Genomic DNA, 21,541 nt, shown 5'->3' with positions numbered 1-21,541 from the left:
GACAATACTTTAAAATTTCTTCGTGAAAGTCGAAAGGGTCCGAGGCGTGAGCCTGGTACCAAGCGTTGAAAGCTTCTCGTTGATCGGTACGCATGTTGTCAGGGTCGTAATAGTGAGCCTCAGGCAAATGGGGTAGAACGGTGTGTTGATTGGCTTCCGTATTGAAAAAGTGTGGAAAGTACCCTTTAACCATTTCTGTCATTCCAAACGTTTTAGGCATTCGACTCAAAGGCATGGTCAAGTAGCTCATCGAATCTTTAAACTGCACTTGTCCCACTTGCATGAAAATGATTTTGGCTCCGTTCAAAGTGTCTTTAGGACGTTCGATGCCTTGTTCCGTATAATACCTCAAAAGAAACTGTCCATCGTATCCGGAGAAATTGTGAGCCATCACTGTGGCATGACGATGACAATCTCCGTAACGTTCGATGTCCTCTTGGCTCCACGTCTTGTCGATGGGGTCTAAGACCCATTGGGCAAAATCGGCTAACGTGTTCGGTCCTCGAAAGATTTTTTCACGCCCTCCGGGAATCTTGCTGCAGTGAGGGCAATGATTGAAGATAGGTTCTTGAATGCACTTCTCGCACGCTCGATGAGCCACGCAGAAATTAGGAACGTGAATGCCAGTCTCTTGCATGCATTCGAAATCGAAAAAGATGAAATTGCCTTTCTTCTTGTGTCCATCCTCTTTCTCTGGTGGGGGTTGGTATTTTTGCACGTAGCACTGGTGTTCCAAGTCCACGATGTGATGACAAATGTGACATTTTGTTTTCCTGAACATACGTGTGTCTTGGTACTGTTGGTACGTAGGCCTTGTCCACACGTAGGGCACAATCTCAGGAGTTGACAAGCACATTTCTGCTGTGAACCTTGCGTCTTCAGATGTTGTTGGTAACAGGCAGGGCTGACAAACGTACGCAGACAAGCAGGACAATGTACTCTTTCTTGTCCTTCGCTCAGACAGGGTGGAGAGGCCAAACATCCTGAGCATTTCCATCCACAATGTTTGTGTTGTTCTCGATTTTTATAGCCATAGTCACATTTCTCACAATAATAAACATATCCCAGGAATCCAGTGATAGTGGTAATTAATGGTATCGAAATGGTCATCGTGATAATAGACATGAATGCATTTTCCATCCTTAAAGTCTTTCCCTCGAAACAACAGAGGCCTACGCACTTCTTGAGGGTGCACTTTCAAGGTGTATCGTGGAGCTAGGACATCTTGCAATTTTTGCATTTCAGGAATGCCACAGGGTGTGTCTTTGGACAGGCCAGCTTGTTGCAACAGGAGTTCTGCTTCACTTCGTTGTTTGGCTCGGTCGGATCGTTGAATAGTTTTCCAGGCTCTTTTCCATTCTGTCGTGTCGTTCTTGTTGGCATAGGTTCGTCCCACCACGATGGCTCGGGCTAAACACATCTGGTCTTGAGGGTTGTTAATTTGGACGAGACTCTTTTTGGTGCTGCGAAGGTCGTTCACCAATAAGACCTTTTTGCGTCCTGTCCCTTGAGGAAGAGAGACGTGGGCCATTTTCAGTGTGGCTTTACCATCGGTGATGTCAAACTGGCCATTAGATTGTTGTACGTGTTGAATCTTGTCCATGACTTTGGAAGGGGTTAGTTCTGCGGGTCTGATAAACTCGATACAAACAGGGGATTTCAAGCTGTCGTGATCTATGGATAGTGTCAAGCGATCGTCTTCTTTGGGTTGACATTGTCGCTTGAGTGCGGTGAGCAAAGAATCCCACATCTCGGTGATAAACCCTTCTGCTTTCTCCAATGGTACGTCGGACTTGAAATTTTTAAACTTCACCGTGTAGGTGTAAGCCGTGGTTCTAAATTTTCTAGAGGAGCGCTTTTCCGTCTCTCGAATGAAATAGTACTTTTCAGGGTTAACTAAGGGTGGTGAACTTTGTTTAGAGGGTTCAGATTCTGGTTCACTCATGTCCTCTTCAAAATCACTGGCATGAATTTGTGCCAAGACTTCAGCTCTGGTACGAGGCGATAGATCACGTTTCTGCCTCTTACCTTCTTCTTCTTTCTTCTCGAATGAATAGGATCGTTTCATCTTGAGTGAAAAACGTCAAATGACTCAAGTTTAAACACCATAGACTAATTTATAATCATGGCAAACCAGCGTATATAAAAGGGTGTGTGTCTTGTCCTTTCACTATTCATTTCACTCTCAAACCGAGCACAACGATGGAAGAGACTAACCAAATCGAACGTTTCATCAGAGCTTTGCGAGGGGTCATTAGAAAATTCTCTTCAGACCAGCCGACGGACTACTCTCCTTCCTTTCGAGATAAAAGTCAAGATACTTGCTATATCTGTCAGAAGAAAGGGCATTGGTCTTCAGAGTGTCCAGACCGTCAAAAAAGAAAAAAAAACAGGGACTAGAAAAGACAAAAGTCAAGATACCTGTTATTATTGTCAAGAAAAAGGACATTGGTCTCCAGATTGCCCAAAAAAGAAACAAGAGGAGTCAGAAGAAAAGAGGGATTCTTCAGAAGAAGAGAGAGATTCTTCAGAGGAAGAAAGCAGCCAGGTGAAGTTAAAGAAACAGGAGAAGAAAAGAAGAAGGAAGAAAGTGACGAGGAAGAGGAGGAAAAGACTGTGACGGTGAAGAAATTGAAAAAACAGAGAGAGTAAAAAAAGAAACAGAAGAAGTGTATGAACTTTATAAAGTGTTCTGTTGCAAATGAATTGGATTGTAACTATGGAGAAAAGAATACATTAATTATATAAGGTAAGTGTCTTTGAGTTTTGATTTTAAATAAGAAGCTACACTCACGCACTCATACACAGACACGTACTATAAGGGTAAAATGGGTTTTTTTGTTGTTGTTGATTTTTGAGTTATTGGCAAATTGAAAGGCTATCTCTTTTCGAGAGAAGTGGGTGGCCCTGAAAAGGGCCTTTTTTTTGGTGTAGGGGTGAGTTTAAGCAATCAACTTTAACTGTCTTAAGCCTTTGCCACGGCCGAGGCCTACTTCTGATGATGATGATTGGGTTGAAATCACTAAGGGTGGTACGGTAGGCTTAGTCACAGGGTTGGCGTGTTTAGCTCGGAAAGGTCGTATTCTCTTCGGTCGTGATAAAGAAGTCTGATACATTTGTTTCAGACTTCTTAACTCCGCTAAAATGTCCAACAGTACCGTGACCGTTTGATTTTCACCCTCTTGTTTCTTTGCTGCTACTTCTTCTTCTTGTTGTTTTTTTCTTACCTCTTCTTGTTGCTGTTGCTGTTGCTGTAGGAGAAAAGCTTGTTCCGCTTCCTTTTGTCGTTGCATAAATTTCTCCAATTCTTCTTTCTGTCTCTGTCTAAAATTCTCCACTTGCGGTAATGAAGAATGAGACGAAGGTTCCGGAACAAATTCTTGCGAGGTAAGAAAATCCACAAAATCCCAATGTACCTCTTCTGAAAGTAAGTCCGGGTTCCCTTGGGCGGTCTCCACTGCTGGTGCACCCCAGTGAATCGTTTTCTGAGTTTCCGTCATGTTGAATCACTGTCGCATAGATTGACTGCACACAGGCGCTAGCGAATCTATATAGACCACGTGACGTCACAGACTGCTCTCTTCGGATTGGATGCGGGCTGACTGAATTTTGTCACGCGTGTTTGGATTGGTCAATGAACTCAATCCGTTTCAATCCTTCCTCTCCCTATAAATAAACGCAGTTCAGCGCAATCACTCACCTGTTTTCGGAGCCTCAAGATGTGGACCGACGTTCAATCTTCCACCCTTGTGTCAACAATGATGTTCAGGACGGACATACCCATGTATGTCCTGTCCAAGTGGACTGTTGTCGATAGGACAGATACTAGTCTATGGATGAGAAGAGTTTACATAGAAAGACAAGGATGCCTCAAGAGGGTACTTGTGTATGGACCTGCAGTTAGAAGGAGTTTAAGAAGAAGAAGATGTGACAGATGCCGTTTATGTTAATATTAACATAAAACCAAAGGCCCTTTTCAGGGCCACCCACATTTCTCGAAAAGAGACTGACTTTCCATTGCCTACCCTTTTTTTAAGAAAATTTTTTATAAAAAAAATCCCATGCTCAATTCCCCTTGTCCCTAAAGTAGTTTTTTTTTTAAACATGTTCAATTCCCCTTGTCCCTAGACAAACCCAAACTCTATTCCCATGTTCAATTCCCCTTGTCCCTAGACAAGCCCAAACTCTATTCCCATGTTCAATTCCCCTTGTCCCTAGACAGACCCAAACTCTATTCCCCATGTTCAATTCCCCTTGTCCCTAGACAGACCCAAACTCTATTCCCCATGTTAAATTCCCATTGTCGCTAATCTTACCCAGGGTTTTTTGCCCATGTTAAATTTCCATTGTCGCCAAAGTGACCCAGGGTGGTTAATGTTAAATTTCCATTGTCGCCAAAGTGACCCAGGGTGGTTTTTAATGCTAATTCCCATTGTCGCTAAAGTGACCCCATTCACTACTGTCGAGTGATATGGCATTTATACAGTTTTAAGTCCAGTGATATGGCATTGGTGATAAGTTGTAAGTCCAGTGATATGGTGTTGATGATGCAGTTGTAAAGTGAAAACTTTAAATGGTGATAAAAGTATGTAGTATTATAAGGTATACCAAGAACTTGAAACATGTATCAGCTAACTTTATATCATGGATGAAACCTTATGTAAATACCCGTGTGGTCAAAATATATCAATTCCAGTAGCTGATAAACAGTCGTTCTGTCTTCGTTGTATAGCAGTAGCTTGTAACGTGCTATTAATATCTGTCTTAGTCTGTATGACTTGGCATTATTGAAATATAAAGATGAGACACTTCAATAAATGGTCGAAAGATTAGATAACAATGTTTAACAACTAGCCCACTTATGCAATAGCTGGTACTGACAAGCAGGTAAAACACAGGTGTGTATTTTATACCCTTGTAATGGGTGTTAGTGCTCATGTTGATTTGTTTGTCTTTCAAACTTCGTTAGTTTATGCAGCTCTTAAATATATAGAACGGCAAAATAACGTATATAAACAATTCCTCACGAGCAAACGAAAATACAACATTATGTTAAGCAGCTTTAACCGATGCATTTTTGCTTTACACGCACTCCTAGTCTTTTCAATCCTAGCTCTTTACAAGTGGCAATACCTAAACTGAAGCCTAATGTTATGATCGTACCTGAGTGATATTATCATGTTATTTTGATGTCTAAATGTGAAAGGGGATGCTAAATGCTAATTTAGAGGGAATGCTTATAAAACATATCACAAAGGCATTTGGAGGTAATAATATTTTCAAGTTGAATGGGTACACTATTTTCATGACACATACAGATGTGTGGCTGCCTGCATCTGTGAAAATGAATAGAATACACCAAGACATCATGAATGGTAATGATAAGATTAGGAGTGGGTAATGCAGAAAATACTGGTACGTAAGCTATTCGGATTGCACCGCATGGAAATATGTTTTGAAAACTACTTGCCTCTTCCAGATGTTGCCAGACCATACCTAATGAATTCATTTTTCTTCCTCGGGGATTTGATGTTTACCAATACACTGGTGAAAACTTTAAAGTTGTAGATATTTGCAACAAGGATTGCGAATTGATAAGCATTTATCTCCAGAACGATATGATTAATTCAGATTCAATGACACTATCCGTTAGGAATAAACAGAAAAAAACATAATTCCTTTCTTTTACGAAAGCATCAAGAAATCAGACAGACAGACACATGGACTGATGTGTCTGCTGATGTGCCATTAGCAAAGGTTATATTGATTTGCATGTGTGATTTTAAATGTTACCTTCACACAGATTAGGAAATGGAGAGAAACTCATTCAAAACAGCTTTTGAAATCAGTTTGTTAATTCAATAAGGTAGACACCTACTTAATATACAAGAAAATGTAGATGCCCACAAAATATTATTACACAAGATAAAATAAATTATATTGTTTTCACGGATTTAGTTTATATGGCAGTATTTTGGTGAAAGGGAGAGGTTCGAAAAACAATATTTTATGCAGCCAAAAGGTACAAAGACGTGTGTTCTGACTTTGAAATAATTGCAAATCTGGAGGCAGAATAAAGGTAAAAGAAACCTCAAAAACAGCAAATGGAAATAACAAACTGATCCCTAGAGAAATGCTGTGAGGTGTGTGCTTTACAGCAATCACAAAATAAGGAATGGCATTACTGTCGCAATGAAAATGGATAATGAAAAGAATCATCCGTTAACTTTGACTACATTTCTTAAAGGGTAAATGGTAACTAACATAAAGAACAACGTTATATTGCTTGATATAATTAACAAGTGAAATGACGGTACAATAACGGAATGAAATATCTTGTTTCAGAGGTATTTAGGTCGTCAGCTAAGTTTATGCATTCAGTAACAGTCATCAAACCATAAACTGTCCCTTCTTCCTGGACAGAAATTTTCCATGTATAATTGCGACACATCTATAACACCTTTTAACACAAAGAACCGTTATAAATTAAACCACAACCGATTGATGTCAGGAATGTCTAAACTGCAAGGAGGTCAGCACGGAAATGAAGTCTAATGACTCCTTGCGACAGGGAAAGAAACCACAGCCGTTTATCATAACTATAAAGAACATCCATCTGTCATTAAAATAATATATTTGAAAAGAACCCAGTAATATGATTAAATATGCTTGATGGAAGCCGAATTCAAGAATTTCTTTGACTGTGTAGTCATCGTCTGTTCAACGATCCTACGAAACGAGACAATCGTTAGCAAATAAATTTGAGAGGTGATACCGTGATTGCGATGTATTCTGGAGATAACTTAAATGTGTGGCTAGAGCTCTTGGTGGAAGTTGACCAATACTTTGTTACTAGTAAATGATTTTGCCCCAAAAATTCAACTAATCTAACAAAGTTAGTATTCAGTGCTAGGTATTACGGAATATATGATGTCGCAGAAGGACAAATAATTAGTGAAACATTTTGTCGTGTCTATTAAAATCTAGAAAGTGTTAAATAACGCATTTTGAAAAAAACACGTGTTTGATTGTGGGATGGAAGATATGGTAGATGCACTCAAGCAGGATAATAAACAAGCTCCTTTGTGGTCTGAAATTTCCAGTAAAATGCAGGGTGGTAGAATAGCCATACGGAAGTGTGTCTATGTTATCCTCTCTGATATTGTATGTTCTTCATGACCATTATCAATCAAGCATTCGGTTTCCGTTGTATCTCCGGTCTCGGTTTGACTGAAATTGGTGCAGGTTAGTACTTTGAAATCTCTATTGTCATTTGTGCATTATGACCGTGTTTTTAGTGTAATGGTATAAGAATGGAATCTTAATTGTAGTGACATATTTTACATTAATGATTTCGTCTACGATTTTTATCCAGACAAATTATTATGGCCTTAAAAGTCACGTTTTGTACTGTTATTAAAACCATAAATCGTAATTGATATCAGAATTTTAATTTTTTTAAAAATTGTTTTAAAAAAAATTAATTTATCAATTTAATTTACTATATCCGAATAAAAATAATTTTGATGTTTTACTGAGATTCGTGGATTCTCTTTGCTGATTAGAGTAAGAAGTCAGATCGTTAACGTCTAGCAAATGAATAATAGCATACAAACAACAACAATAACAAAATAACAAACAGCGATGAATTCGTAAACACTTCATTGAAAAAGCCTATAGCTCTTGGGTTGTCTTTTCTCAGCTTTAATTCGTGTATATGTCGTGATACATCTCCATTAAGTGTGTCAGCAGTGGTTCCGATATTGGTGCAGCATGTCGTCGCTGAAAATATCGCGATGCTGATACGTATCGATGAATCTTTACCCCTCTTTTGATCGGGACAGGATTCTAACCTTTAAACAACTGACTGAATCCGGCACACTGTCGTGAATCGTGCCACAAAAGAACTATCTGACGCTTGCATTCTTCGGTAATAGTAGTAGAAATAGTCGTAGTAGTAGTAGTAGTAACTGTAATAGTAGGTGCTAGTGGTGGTGATGGTGATCTAATAGTGGTGGTGGTAGTGATGTTAGTAATTAGTAGCAAATGTTGCTGTAGGTAGTTGTTAGTTGTTGTGGTAGAGTACCGGTGGTCGCGTTCATAACAGTAGCAAATGGTATATAGCTGGTGCTCGAGTGCTAGTAATAAAAGTAGTAGTGGTGTTAATGGTACTAATAATATAAGTCGTTTCTGTTGTTGTAGGATGACAGCTACAGCCACAACTATTACACTAATGATGTTGCTTTAACTGGTTTTGTATCATCGCTAATAGTAGCAATTCCAATAATGCAACATCGGCGACCGTGTTGATAATGACGAGGAATATGAGAACAGGCAGGAGGAGGAGGAGGAGGATAAAGTTTATTGACAACTCACCCCAAATCCCACAATTCCTTCCTTGACCCATGCTAAGATAACATCAGCGGGTGACATGAGACCGCTGCGAGATATTCCAAATCCAACCCAGCCATAGGTTTGGACCTTGATCTCAAAGATGACTTCTGTATCATTATAATCCCACTGTAAAACAAATTTTCCGAGGTCATCAAGAACTTTCTGGAAACGGAGTGGTCGTATACTTAATTCATCTGGCTGCGTCAAGTTTTGATCCACGTGTTGCTGCTGTTGTTCTGTCATGGAGGGTACTACCGGACCGTGAGATTCGTTGCGAATCGGCGACGGTCCATCACTTTTTGTCACTGCAATAGCCAGTGTGTTTGCTGGTTCCAAATTGGAAGTTCTCAGAATTGTATCCTGTGCTCTGGACACCAAAATAGAGTTAGATATAAATGCTGATATACCAAAGAGAATGAAAAAATCAAAGAATGTAAACATGTTGTAACGATTTTGTTTCTAGTACAAGTGAAGATTTTTCCAAAGATCTTGATTCAAACTTTTCAGCTATAAATCACACCTGTAACTGCCATTTAGTTCACCTAGTCGCCATCAGGTGTCACACGATCATTGTAGACGACAATGCTGAACGAAAAGCAAGAAATGCCGTGAGCCGTGACTATTACCATACAAATTATCATAATGTGATTTCTTACTATAACTAAATTATCTTAGTACTAGTGAATAATTAACTAATTAATGTAAATACATGCGAAAAACAATAAAACATACAACAAAAATGCCGTTTGTATATATTTGTGACGCTTTATTGCGTACGCAAATAACTACTATATGGTCTCATACAGGTGTGGAGGAACATTCTTCTTAATGTAGATTCTAATCACAACTGATTCTTTGTATATTAGTATATAATGATAAACGTGTTAAAAAGGCAACACACTTAAAAATAGAATGTAGTTTATGAAATAAGGAGAATAATTGGTCGTCTATAATCCAGCCCATATTACATTTAATGTAGAAATACAATTAGATGAATCATCTTTCGATTTGAGAAATAATTTCGTTATGTTGATTGACCCTGTTTTATTTTTCTATACTTGCACGAATACGTTAGTGTGTGTGTGTGTGTGTGTGTGTGTGTGTTTACTCATTATTTTTATATCTCTTAAATTCTCTCGTTGTGTACTGATTTGTGTTTTAAATCTTTACATAGTAAAGTATATGGGCTTGTTTCGGCATTCGATTCATTTCCAAATTTCAGTATAACCACGGCCTAGGGGCCTCTAAGCCCCCGATGTGACCAGGGCCTCACTCGAAGGGGCCTGACTCTGTGCGGCTCTTTTACGACGCTTGATCAAACAATCTACACAACAAGTTGAGTTTGGAATACAAAAAATAAATTTGTATTGAGAAACATTTTAACAATTTACAAACCCCGTCAACAACACTTAATTATCACTGCTCAAAAAAGTTCATGGTTCTGATAGGCTACGCCAGATATTAATAAGTATGCGGGGGAAGAAATGTCCCCTCTACCACAGCACCAAATTTCTCCATCGGAAACCACTTCCACAAGTAATGAAAAGCCAGGTAAACAGTCCATTGCAACATGTACCTTATTGTTCTTTGAGTGATCTTTTCATTTCAATTATGGTTGTCATATTTAAACTTTACACACACAAAAAATCAATCCAAATCTGAATTTCTAAAGCAGTGATTGGCGGCCAAGATGAATATCATAATATGAAGACATGTTTAGAAACGGAATAGATACCAATCCTCAAATAATTAAAGTCCGACCTTTTTGAGAAAGATAAAATGCCGTAAATAGAACAGAAAGAAATCCTGTTTCAATATTATACTTTGAATAAGTGGAAAGGGTGGACAAGTCACCAATGCCGTAATGTGCCAACAGACAAGATAGCGCAATGAGAATATTACAGGCGGAGATCGTAGTTCAACAACAACAGAATCAACATGGCGACGACCATTGATCCAAAATCTCCCGACAACATTTCGCCACTTGACATACAAACGAGAGAAGCAGTTACTGATGGCCTTGTGGAACTGTTGAAGCCAGCAGTGGAGGAAATAGATGAGAGAGTTAAAACTGTCAGGTTTGCAGTATTTAATGTCGCACTTTAAAATTGTTTTGCTTAGTGTTGTGGGCGGATGCAAGATAATAATAATAAAAAAAAGCAAAATCGTTTCAGTCATGCGATTTAAAGGCCCGGTTTGGTGCCTGATATACAAGTTTACTTTTATTTCCGATGTTAATACCTGCATATTTATTAAATACATATTTCATTTTTTACATATTGAACAGCATGAATCGATATGCATTATGTTTGCTCGCTGTTTAAGACCAAAGAAAATCACATCATTGACAGTGACAAGCAACAGGGGTAGTACTGTTGTTATTAATACCACTTCGTGGCCCTTAATATGAACCTATGTATATGAATGGGCAACCTGGTGTGATTCACCTTCGATGCTTTTTCAGCCTTCTGTCAAACATTTTGAGTATGTTAATTACATATAATGAAAGAAATTGAATAGTAATCTGATTTAATGCCAGCATTGCTGCATATCATTGTAGAAATATGTGTAAAGTATCGTCTACCATTTCTATCAGCATAATTTCTTTTAAATCGTTTGCTGTATTACTTAACCAGTTTACTATGTCTGTTTCCTCATGTGCCATATAAAGACATTGCTGCCTTTTTTTTAAAAACAAAACCAGATCATAGTAAATATGGTATATATTGAATAACCCTTTGTAGGATATTGATATATGGCATAGAAAGCATTATTTTTGGAAAATGATTTACCATAAGAATCTTGTGTTATCTGTCATGGTAGTCAAGGTGTGGTTAGAGTAAATATACCAATACAATTTACCTGATATAGACTTAATAACTTGATCATTACCCAAAATTCCTGAAAAAGATAACTCATACTTTTTTCGTTGACAGTAGTTTGTTGCTCATTTGTAAGGTGCTGGATTGTATAGTAGCTTCAACATGTTTGAGGCTACAACATCGTTGTGAGCAATAGGGGATGAATCTATTACTTTTTTCAAAAGTGTGACCCAAGTTGATATTCACAAACATACACTGCAGTCAGGCTTTTCTGTGCATATAAGGGTTTTGTCACCAGTATTGGCACAAAATGCATACTGAATTTGGTCGATTGATGGAAATAAAATACTGTAATACTTACCACTTGAAAAGTGGCAATGCCACCAGAACATTTTGCTGAAAATAATACTAATTTTGGACATGCAGAATACTACCCCTGTGTTTTCATGACTCTTGATATATCGGCCTTTTTTGTGCAGATTAGAGGGGCCCATGGTATCTGGCTTTAGGACTTTTTAGTACTGCTATGTTTAAACTTTTGACCATACCTTACTATGTACAAACAGTAATTAAATTCTGAATTGTTCTAAGAAGAATCAGAAGGATTATCATGGACAGACTATTTAATGTCAAAAATGAGTGCCTGCATCACTCTCTTGTCAGGCTCTAATAACTTTGTATTCTGGTATTTTGAAATATGTCTCAAAATATAGTGAGAGAAAAAAGACTACTGCAAGCTTTTTCTCAAGTGATATGCAGTTATTGATTATGTTTTTTTTTCCTACGTCTGTCACTTAGTGGTATTAAAACCAGAGGCGGCATTAGGAGTATGCAGGGCCTAGGGCTGATGATGACTGTGCAGGGCCACAGTATCGGTATCTCGATTGGAATGCTACTGCAAAGTTTAACACTGATTATGTCTCTAGACTAGATCAACTGTCGCGATTTAGCACACAGATTCTGTTTTTTCATTATTCATTTAAAAAATCCTGTTTGTGGACATGTTTTTTTTAATTGAAATAATAACATGAGACTTAGACCTGAAGTGCAAGGCCCTCTCAAGAGCAGGGCCTGGGGCGGTCTCCCCACTTGCCACCCCCAAGCGCTGTTCATGATTACAGCTCAGATTGCAGTCATTTGAAATAAGGCACTTAGTGATTACCTTAATAAATAGGTTACTATCAAAATCAGTGAGATCTTCCAACAAATCAAAACCATCTCATCTTGCTTATTACATGATGAAATACAAAATAAACTTCTTCTCTTTTTTAGAAATGAGCCAAGAAACTTCTGTTGAATAATAGCTTATTATTGGGTGACATGGAATTTACTTCAAGCTTCAGTTATGAATTTTTTTGTGAAGCTAATTGAGTGGTAGAGAACAGCTGGCATAAATGCATATTAATCATTTGACAACAGGGTTTATCAAGGAGCACAAACTAATAAATTTATCTGTTTCATGTTGGTAATTGAACAGAAACAATGACAAAAGAGTAGACGTAATCAGAACATGAAATCATTTTTTAAAGGCCTGAAAAATTAGTGCTAGTGAAGACAATAACCTCTGCTTTAAAGATTCTTATTCTTCAGTAATGTCAGTTTCCTAAGTACAGTTGGCTACGTGTTGTATTTATTTGTATGTAAAAGCATCTTGATGTGTGCAAAAGCTTGGAGACTGGATTTGGATGTATACTATGGCCAGCTTGTAATTTTTCTGAGCTTTTTGTTTTTATCATACAGCAGCACTTGTAAGCTTATACTTTGCCAGGGCAAGTAAAGTAATGAGTTGAAAAGATTCAGCTATTATATGGAATTTTGTACTATGACAAGGCATGTTGAATATCACTTGAAATCTTAGTCTGTACCAAGGAAGGTAGGGTGCATATATATAACTACCACTTGAAATCTTATACTGTTGCATAGCAAGTACAGTTATGAGGATGCAGATACAGCTATGACTTGGAATCTTATACTGTACCAAGGCAAGTAGAGTACAGAGCTACATCTACACATATCACTTAGAAGCAGTTGTGGGACATGCTACAGATATGATCTGTTCATTAGACTAATTATATCGGAAACATACAGTAAGAAAATCTTTAAAATAGTTTAAATTAAACTAGATGATGTTTTTATACCTGTGCCACACAACAGATCCAATAATCACTCAGTCCTTCATCAAAATGGACTATCTTATAACTCCAGGATCAACATGGCAGATTACATGTACAGAAACCACACATTTTCAGCATGAATTGAATAAGTAGTGGTGTTCTGTCTGCAAATTAAGGTATTTAGGTTATTCATGCACAAAATAAATTTGATCATTTTAGCTGCTTTTGAGATGCTGACATGAAAATTCACTGAGCTGCAGGTGCATCTGTGATGCTGAGCTCAGTGACCTATATTTTTATATCACAGAGTTGATTTCAATGCTATATCACAGAGCTGAGCTCAGTGACCTATATTTTTATATCACAGAGCTGAGCTCAGTGACCTACATTTTTATATCACAGAGTTGATTTCAATGCTATATCACAGAGCTGAGCTCAGTGACCTATATTTTTATATCACAGAGCTGGGCTCATCTTAGTGAATTGCTTGCACATTGGGTGAGGTAGAAGCCAATTGAAGATTTCTGCAACAACATAAAGGAAAATGTTTTTTCACACATTAGTTTTACCTTACAGACTTAGTCCCAAGTTTGTGGTTGACTTGCACATTGAGTGAAATAGTGGAAGCTTATTAATTTGGGGGTCTAAAGGTCAGCGTGACTAAAACTGAAAGAAGAAACATTCTTTCCTTTTACTGTTCTTGTTGTAGGATTTAATGCCATTTTTCAGTACAAGATAGGTTATACATGGCAGCAGGTATAAATGGTGGAGGAAGAACCGAGAAAAACCCTGGAAAGAACCATCAACCCACAAGAAGCTACTAGCAGGCTTTCTCACATACCCACATTGGCTGAACCTGAGACTCGAACTCACACAGACAGGGGTGAGATGGCAGTGATCCGTAATGGTGAGTGCTTTAGACCACTCAGCCAGTCGGGGTCCCTTTTTGCACTATAACTTTTGTTTTAGACTTTATCAGATTTTCGGAAAGGTTTTCTCTTGGGTAAAAAAGAAACCTAAATAGTTATGTAGATATGGATGACTAAAGGTTTGAGGTCTTGGTTAAGTATGATGAGAAAATAATAGTTTCTGCATCGTACGATTAGTTCAAGGCAGCGTACCTTAAGCTGAGGTCAGCATGAAAGACCAGTTGGTTAGTAATTTAGAGACAGCTATGCCCTATGTATATTCAATTAATTGGATCAAAAATTTAACAATTTTATTGATTTAATTCCAGGGAAAGTCAAGTTGAACTGAGATCCCAAATTGATAGTCTAGCAGAAGGTATGTAATGACAACAGAACTAACGATAACAACAACAATAATAATAATATAACTGTATACCCTTTTAATAATAGTTTAACTTGTCTTAAGCATCTATCTGTGGAAAAGTCAAAACTGGCATTTATACACAGGTGACCTCTGAATGCAGGTTCATCTTATAAACTTGATTCTTGAGCAAATAACATGCATTTGTTGTTATTATATCAGGCATTTGTCATAATTTGTCATTCAAAGAATTTATCATCAAGTTTGGTCTGGCAAATTTTCATTCATAGATATCTGTAAGCTTTCTCTCTTTTTTGTCTTGTAGTAGTTTTGATTGTATGTGTACAGGGATGGTCCTGGCTTTTAAAAAGCTGTCGCCAAAAAAATCGCCAACCTCAATATTTTGTCGCCAATTTTCAAAAAGTGTCGCCAGAACAAGTAGTGTAAATTTTTTGAAGTGTTAATTTAATCTATTAATGTAACAGGCAATGAAAATTACAAAAGATGGGTTAGTTAATACTCTAATTACAATAAGCATTAACAAAATGTTACAAAGTGTTATATGAAGATTCGTCGCGATTTTAGGGCTGCCAACTTGTTGAATGCAGTTTCAAAGTCTAATTTTTCACATCTGTACATGCTGATTCTCATTAAATTCTCGAGAGATGAGATGCAGAGTTTATTTCTTATGTCAGTTTTTATGAGGTTCATCTTACTGAATCCACGTTCACAGACTACAGTGCTGACAGGTGACACCAGTAGTCTCTCGGCAGCCCCCCCCCCATGGCTAGCTTCACAAAGCTTGAAGTGAATTGCTTCCTAAATCCCAAGAATGATCACTGAATGCTGTATAAATTTTCTCGACAAGCAAACTAGGATCTCCATTCCCACGAATGAAACTTACACGAGTCAACACCTGGCAATATTGGACCGTATATATAAGCATAAATTCACACCCAATTTAGGGATTCTTTCACTCCTGTATTTTGAGAAATAAATAATTATTATTAATTATGCAAAACTGGTTTTTTTGGCTATTTCTTGTTGCAGAGTTTTAGTCTCTGCAGCCATAACACGGATTGATGGCAAAAGGAAAAGATCAATGAGTAAAATGCTGCACTGGCGAAGATATAATTGTGATTGAGATTTTTTTCCATTTGCTTTGTATTTATACGCAATAGTTGGTACTTCAAAGGTTATCAGTTTTCTATGAAGGTTCAGCAAAACTATTGTATTGGTATATGTAAAAAAAACAAATAAACAACAACAACAGAAGGATTAGCCATTCAGTCAATTGTATCTGTTCTGTTCGCGTCTTCAGAAGTTGGTCAGTTGTAGGTATAGTGTGGTAGCATGATTGACTGTATCACAGCATACAGTACTCAGCCCAGATGTCAGCATAAGCAGATTATGATGTAACAATGCACTGTAAAGATGGGATTGTCAATACGAACAAAGGATCGCTTCCAATGCATTGCTTAGTCAAGTTTGTGGCTTCCTTTCGTTCTCCCTTTTAATTTATCCAGTCAAAATCCATGATTGTATGTACAAATTAAATAACCAAAAAGTCTGTCGCCAAAAAAATAGCCAGACGGGATATTTTTGTCGCCAATAAGGAAAAGAAATCGCAATTTGCGACATTGGCGAAGCCCAGGACGATCCCTGTGTGTATATATATATATGTGTGTGTGTGTATGTATATATGTATGTATGTATGTATGTATGTATGTATGTATGTATGTAAAGTGGCTACATATGATGCCTGCTTATTGCAAGTGGAGTTAAAAGCCTCAGAAGCAGCATACCTGGATGAAATGTACAGAATCAGCCAAATGATTGACAGGTCACCATTGTTCAAAGACCTGAAAAACATATAAACATGAAGGATTTGACATTGTAAACATGAAGGATTTGACATTTTAAAAAGTGTGAAATATAAAGTCTTGTATGAAATAAAGACTAGTGTTTTATATGGATTAAAAAAAGTAGAGGTTGATTGAAGATTGGGTATGTGTATTGTGATGATGTATTAATTTTTCTTGGACCATTTTGCACATACCGATTTCTTCACCTTTCAACATTATTATAATAGTACTTTATATGTTTATCTTGGTTGCTGTTTTTTTGCAATGAACCTACCTGACAGACATGAGCAGTGCTAGAAATCGTTAAATTGATAACTAAATCAAATGAAGTTCTTTGATAATCAGTTTCTTTTTTGCTACAACCACAACAGATTTTAAAACTCAAGAGTCACTTGATTTTGAATCATGAGCTCATAGCTGAGATTGTTCCTTATTTGTGGAGCAAACTGACACTGAGGATTCCTCACAACTTTAGGAGATTTATTCTCCTTCTCCTCAGAATGTTGCTAACTTTTTGAACACTCCAGTGGCTTGTGGTTAGAGCATCCACTTTGGATGCAGGAGGTTGTGGGTTAAAACACCATCCAAGTCATGTTGTTGTTGTGGGGTTTAACGCCATTTATCAGCACACAATAGGCTATGTATGGCGGCCAGTATTAATGGTGGAGGAAGAACCAGGGAAAACCCCGGGAAGAACCACCGACCCACGAGAAGCTACTGGCAAGCTTTCTCACAGACCCACATTGGCCGAATCCTAGACTCGATCCCACGCAGACCGTGGTGAGATGGCAGTGATCCATAAAGGAGAGCACTTTAGACCATCCAAGTCATACAAAAGACTTACAGCCGGGATGCTAACAGCAGCCTTGCTTGGCACTCAGCATTAGGGCATAACCGACTTTTGATCCGGAAATCGGATTCCACCGGATAGTATGAACTTCCGATTAATCGGAGTCGGACAAGGCAGGAACGACCGATTCGGATAATAAAAATAATAAAGTTGAATTTCTATAGCACCGTGTCTAACACTGCATGTCATTCGATAGTGCGTTAATAAAGTTAAATAAGAAGTCAGAAAAGTCCAATATGGTCAACACAACGGGGTGAAACGATAATACTCGAGTTAGACCGAAAGATTTAAATTTATTAAAATATATAATACAGTCCTACCCGTTTATGTCAACATCCTCAATAATGAAGGTATAATATTGAATACATTGACACATGCTAATGAGGTATTAAAAGAAAATGATTCCGCAAGAGGCCAACTTTATAGGACCAAACAAAAGCCTGTTTTATTTTTATTTGACCGCGACATTAAAGCATGGCGGCAAGATCAACTAATTGTTGAATAAAGTACAGGATGGAACTGGCCGCTTGCCGACATAAATGATTAAGGCGGGAAAATAAAAGCCTGGCGGCAAGATCAACTAATTGTTGAACAAAGAATGGGTCGGAACTGGCAAAAAAATAAAAAATTTCATGGATTCTTTGTGGCTTTGAACTTCGTTGCATTTTGCTATAGTCCTGCCATATCCTTCCCCTTGTGACATCGGTGTGATATGCAAAACGTGTGTAACACGGTTTAAAAAGTTAATTTGAAAAACCTTTTAATTTAGCATTTCCGATTAATTGAATCGTATCCGGAATCGGAAAAATTTCATGCCCAAAATCCGGAATCGGAAATCAGTAGAAAAATGCTAATCGGTTATGCCCTACTCAGCATTAAGAGGTTAGCATTAGGACTGGTTTGGCCTGGTGTCAGGATAATGTGACTAGTTGGGACATCTTGCTACATGTCTGCAGCATGATGCTCTCGTGCTTGACATCACTATAAACTGCCACACTGCAGACATCATAGCAATATGACCGATTTTGTTTTAAAGCTATGTTAAAAATTCAGATCACACACACATTACTAACATTTTGTTTCTTTTGAGTCTGAGGGTCAGAATGATAGATCAATTCTGAATCTGAGACAGAAACAAAATATACTTCTTTCAGCTGCTGTGATTAATACGATCCATTTGGTGATAATTCAGTGAAAAATTTAGAAGTCTATAGCCCATATTTCATTTCAAAGATTTTTTTAATTAATTTTTTAAAATGCACAAACATTTTTATTTTAATTTACAATATCATTGACTGGTGACCACTGATGATACTGACTGTGATCATTAAGTTTCACACTTAACAGGTCCTTAGTTTCTGGTTCAGATTCCCCTTGAAATCACTTTTATTTTGTGAAGAATGGAGAACATCTTTTCTGTATAGAAAGAATGTGGCAATGACAAAACAACCACACACAGCCTGTAAGAAAGTTCAAACTTTAATTTCCCGTGGCTGTGGTTTTGTTTAGGTTGCTCACAGCTTTTCAATAATCCTCAAAGCTAAGATCATCCTAAAAAGGTTTCTGAGTTGCGCTTAAGATGTAATCTAGAGTTTCATATTTTTTAGCTAGTGGAGATTGTTTTTTTTGCATTGTGAGAAAGTTTACGCTTTCGCAGTTTGACATGAATTAAACTAAAACATATATCAACTACTCTTAAGTATTCCTCTAAAAACATCGTGAACTGTTTGTAAAACACTTTACAAATTAAACAATGCAAAAATCAAAATACTTATTCTAGTGTTTTTGCTGAAATTATTTTTTGGTTGATCTCTCTTTTTATCTCACCTCTACCAAATGACAGCCAATTTTTATTAAAAGATTTCAAAGTCATGACCACCGTTAATCCCTTATTACTTTTAACATTTTAACAAGACATAAAACGTCTTGCATTTGGCCTTAAACTCTCCAGGTTACAATAGTAAGGGAATCATTTAACAGTTTGTTGAGTACACATGTTAGCCTTTGTAAATTTTGTTATTATTTATCCTTGCATAATTGCCCCAGTGTGAGATTTCTGGTCTCCAGGAGACTGGATCCCACTTGTTCCAGAAATGTGTGTATAGAATGCCCAAATATACCAATTGTATGGTATTAAAGTAGTAATTTAGTAATAATCTTTTTAAAAGCTGTAGGGTATATTTCAGTGACATGTGTGGTAGGTAGCTTTTAAAGTTTCTATTTTTGTCACAGGTATAATCATCTCTCTCCCTCTGTCTGTCTGTCTCTCTTTATATATATATATATATATATATATATATATATATATATATATATATATATATATATAGTTAAACCTGTTATGAGAGACCACCCCTTCTGAATAAAAAGCAGTCTCTCGAGACAAGTGGTCTCTCATAGCAGGTTTGTACAAAAAGATAAGTTTCCAAGGTCCAATTTCAGAACAAGTTCAAGAAAAATAACCACAATCATTGTACATGTATTATATTCTTAATTAATAGTAATTGCTAAAATATTTCATTCGTCTAAAAACAAAATTATATAGCAATAAAGATATACTTATGTCATTAAACATGAAATCACATTTACATTTGAAGATCACATATTTTAGTATGTGAAATAGTTCCTGAATACTCGTTTTCCTTTGTAACAACCTAAATTTGTTTTACTGACATTTAAACCGCTTTCTTGCAAGAGGCCTGCTCTTTTTCACCTCTTTCAGATACGATGATTATTTTCTCCAGCCTTAAAATTTGTCGCTTTTTAGTTGAAGGTTTGTCCATTGTTATTAAGGTTCTAGGTGTTAAAGTTATTAGTGGTCAGTTGTAATATCATACATAAAGACAGTTTGACTGGGCTGTGGGAAAATATGAAAAATCTATACATATGCATTGCATATCAAACAGTTATTGAAATAAAAAGAAACAATTATCTCATCCAGAAACAGAACCATTTACTTAGAGACAAAAGTCAAAGACTTCATTCAAAGATGACATGCTGGGATTAACTCTATAACCAAAGTTGCGCCAACTTGAACAGATGACAGCTTTGTGATTGGGATCCCTTAACATCATGGGAAAAAACAACAAACATCACAAGTCTTGAACACAAATTAGTTGAATCCTGCAAACGATTCTCTCTTGTTGGTTTAATAAACAATGACCTTATTTACCTCGGGCAATATGGATTAACTCTAAAGACAAACAATATACACAACCACTACATGAACTTTGACATTAAAACTGTTATTCATGACATGTGCATTAGCCTGGTTAATGGACTGTAGCATCTATCAAAGGTAGCAACAGTCCTTTTTTTAAATAAATATTCAGTTATGTTTGTTTTTTAACAGTACAATCATTACTAATGAAGCGGTCGTTGTAACAACTGAGTACAAATAGGTCAGTGGTGTCTGTCTGTTCTTGCGATATGGTAGTTCATAAGGATGCCGGGTCCTATGATAAGGCCGGGAAGCAGGCTAAGTGTGGGAATAATTAGTCTGGTTCAATGCTTTGTATGCTTTCTGCATTGCTTACCCTTGTACAAATAGAGAAGAACAATGCAGGGGGCATAAGAAGCAGGGAACCAGACTTGGAAATAATCTACCTATACATTAGTCTGGTTTATGACAAAAACTATAAAAACCAATGAGCATAGCTAAACAAATTCAGACATTGGTAGCCAGCCTATTGTTTTTTTATATTTTTTATTTAGAATGATATGAACGGTTGTTTTTACAGGGATTAAATAAAGGTCAGTGGAGTTTAGCCTTGTTTTTGTGATGTGGTCGTTCATAGCAGTGTCGAAATGCATATTTTGCCAAGACATCGTGGTCGCTGGTCACATTCAGCAGGTGGTCGCCCATAACAGAGTATATATATATTAAAAAATTGATCCATGCATTACAATTGTCATCAGAAATGACAGGTGGTTGCTTATAGCAGAGGTCGCTTATAGCAGTTTTTACAGTATATATATATATATATATATATATATATATATATATATATATATATATATGCCACATACATTAAAAATAACAGCTTTTAAAGTGTTGGTATAAAGCAAATTCATATACAAATACTATTGGTATATCACCTTGTGATCCGCCCATGTCACTATAATACGATTATATAAACATTCTGTCACATGCAGGCCTTTTGATCAACTTAGGATGAATTTCCACTCATTAATCCTTAATCACGTATGAAAATAGCAATACAAAGT

General features: G+C 36.9%; 2 protein-coding genes across 4 annotated transcripts in view; one reads left to right on the top strand and one right to left on the bottom strand.

Moving 5' to 3' along the window:
- Window positions 1–8,990, bottom strand: part of LOC149779221 (DBH-like monooxygenase protein 1) — a 63,283-nt gene extending 54,293 nt beyond the window's left edge. Inside the window, exon 1 of the mRNA XM_089939792.1 lies at window positions 8,377–8,990. Coding sequence (XP_089795918.1) covers window positions 8,377–8,835 — 459 coding nt within the window. The 5' untranslated portion in view covers window positions 8,836–8,990. The remainder of the gene's footprint in view (window positions 1–8,376) is intronic.
- A 1,321-nt stretch (window positions 8,991–10,311) lies between these two features.
- LOC149779220 (SNARE-associated protein Snapin-like) overlaps window positions 10,312–21,541 on the top strand; it is a 38,750-nt gene continuing 27,520 nt past the window's right edge. For all 3 annotated transcript variants that reach the window (XM_089939791.1, XM_089939789.1, XM_089939788.1), the window contains exons 1-2: window positions 10,312–10,472; window positions 14,568–14,614. In XM_089939791.1, the coding sequence (XP_089795917.1) occupies window positions 10,333–10,472; window positions 14,568–14,614 (187 nt within the window). In that variant the 5' untranslated portion in view covers window positions 10,312–10,332. The remainder of the gene's footprint in view (window positions 10,473–14,567; window positions 14,615–21,541) is intronic.

Source organism: Sinohyriopsis cumingii, chromosome 17, assembly GCF_028554795.1.
Source record: "Sinohyriopsis cumingii isolate HCF-2022 chromosome 17, ASM2855479v2, whole genome shotgun sequence".
NCBI lineage: Eukaryota > Metazoa > Mollusca > Bivalvia > Unionida > Unionidae > Sinohyriopsis > Sinohyriopsis cumingii.
This window is presented reverse-complemented; position numbering and strand designations above follow the sequence as displayed.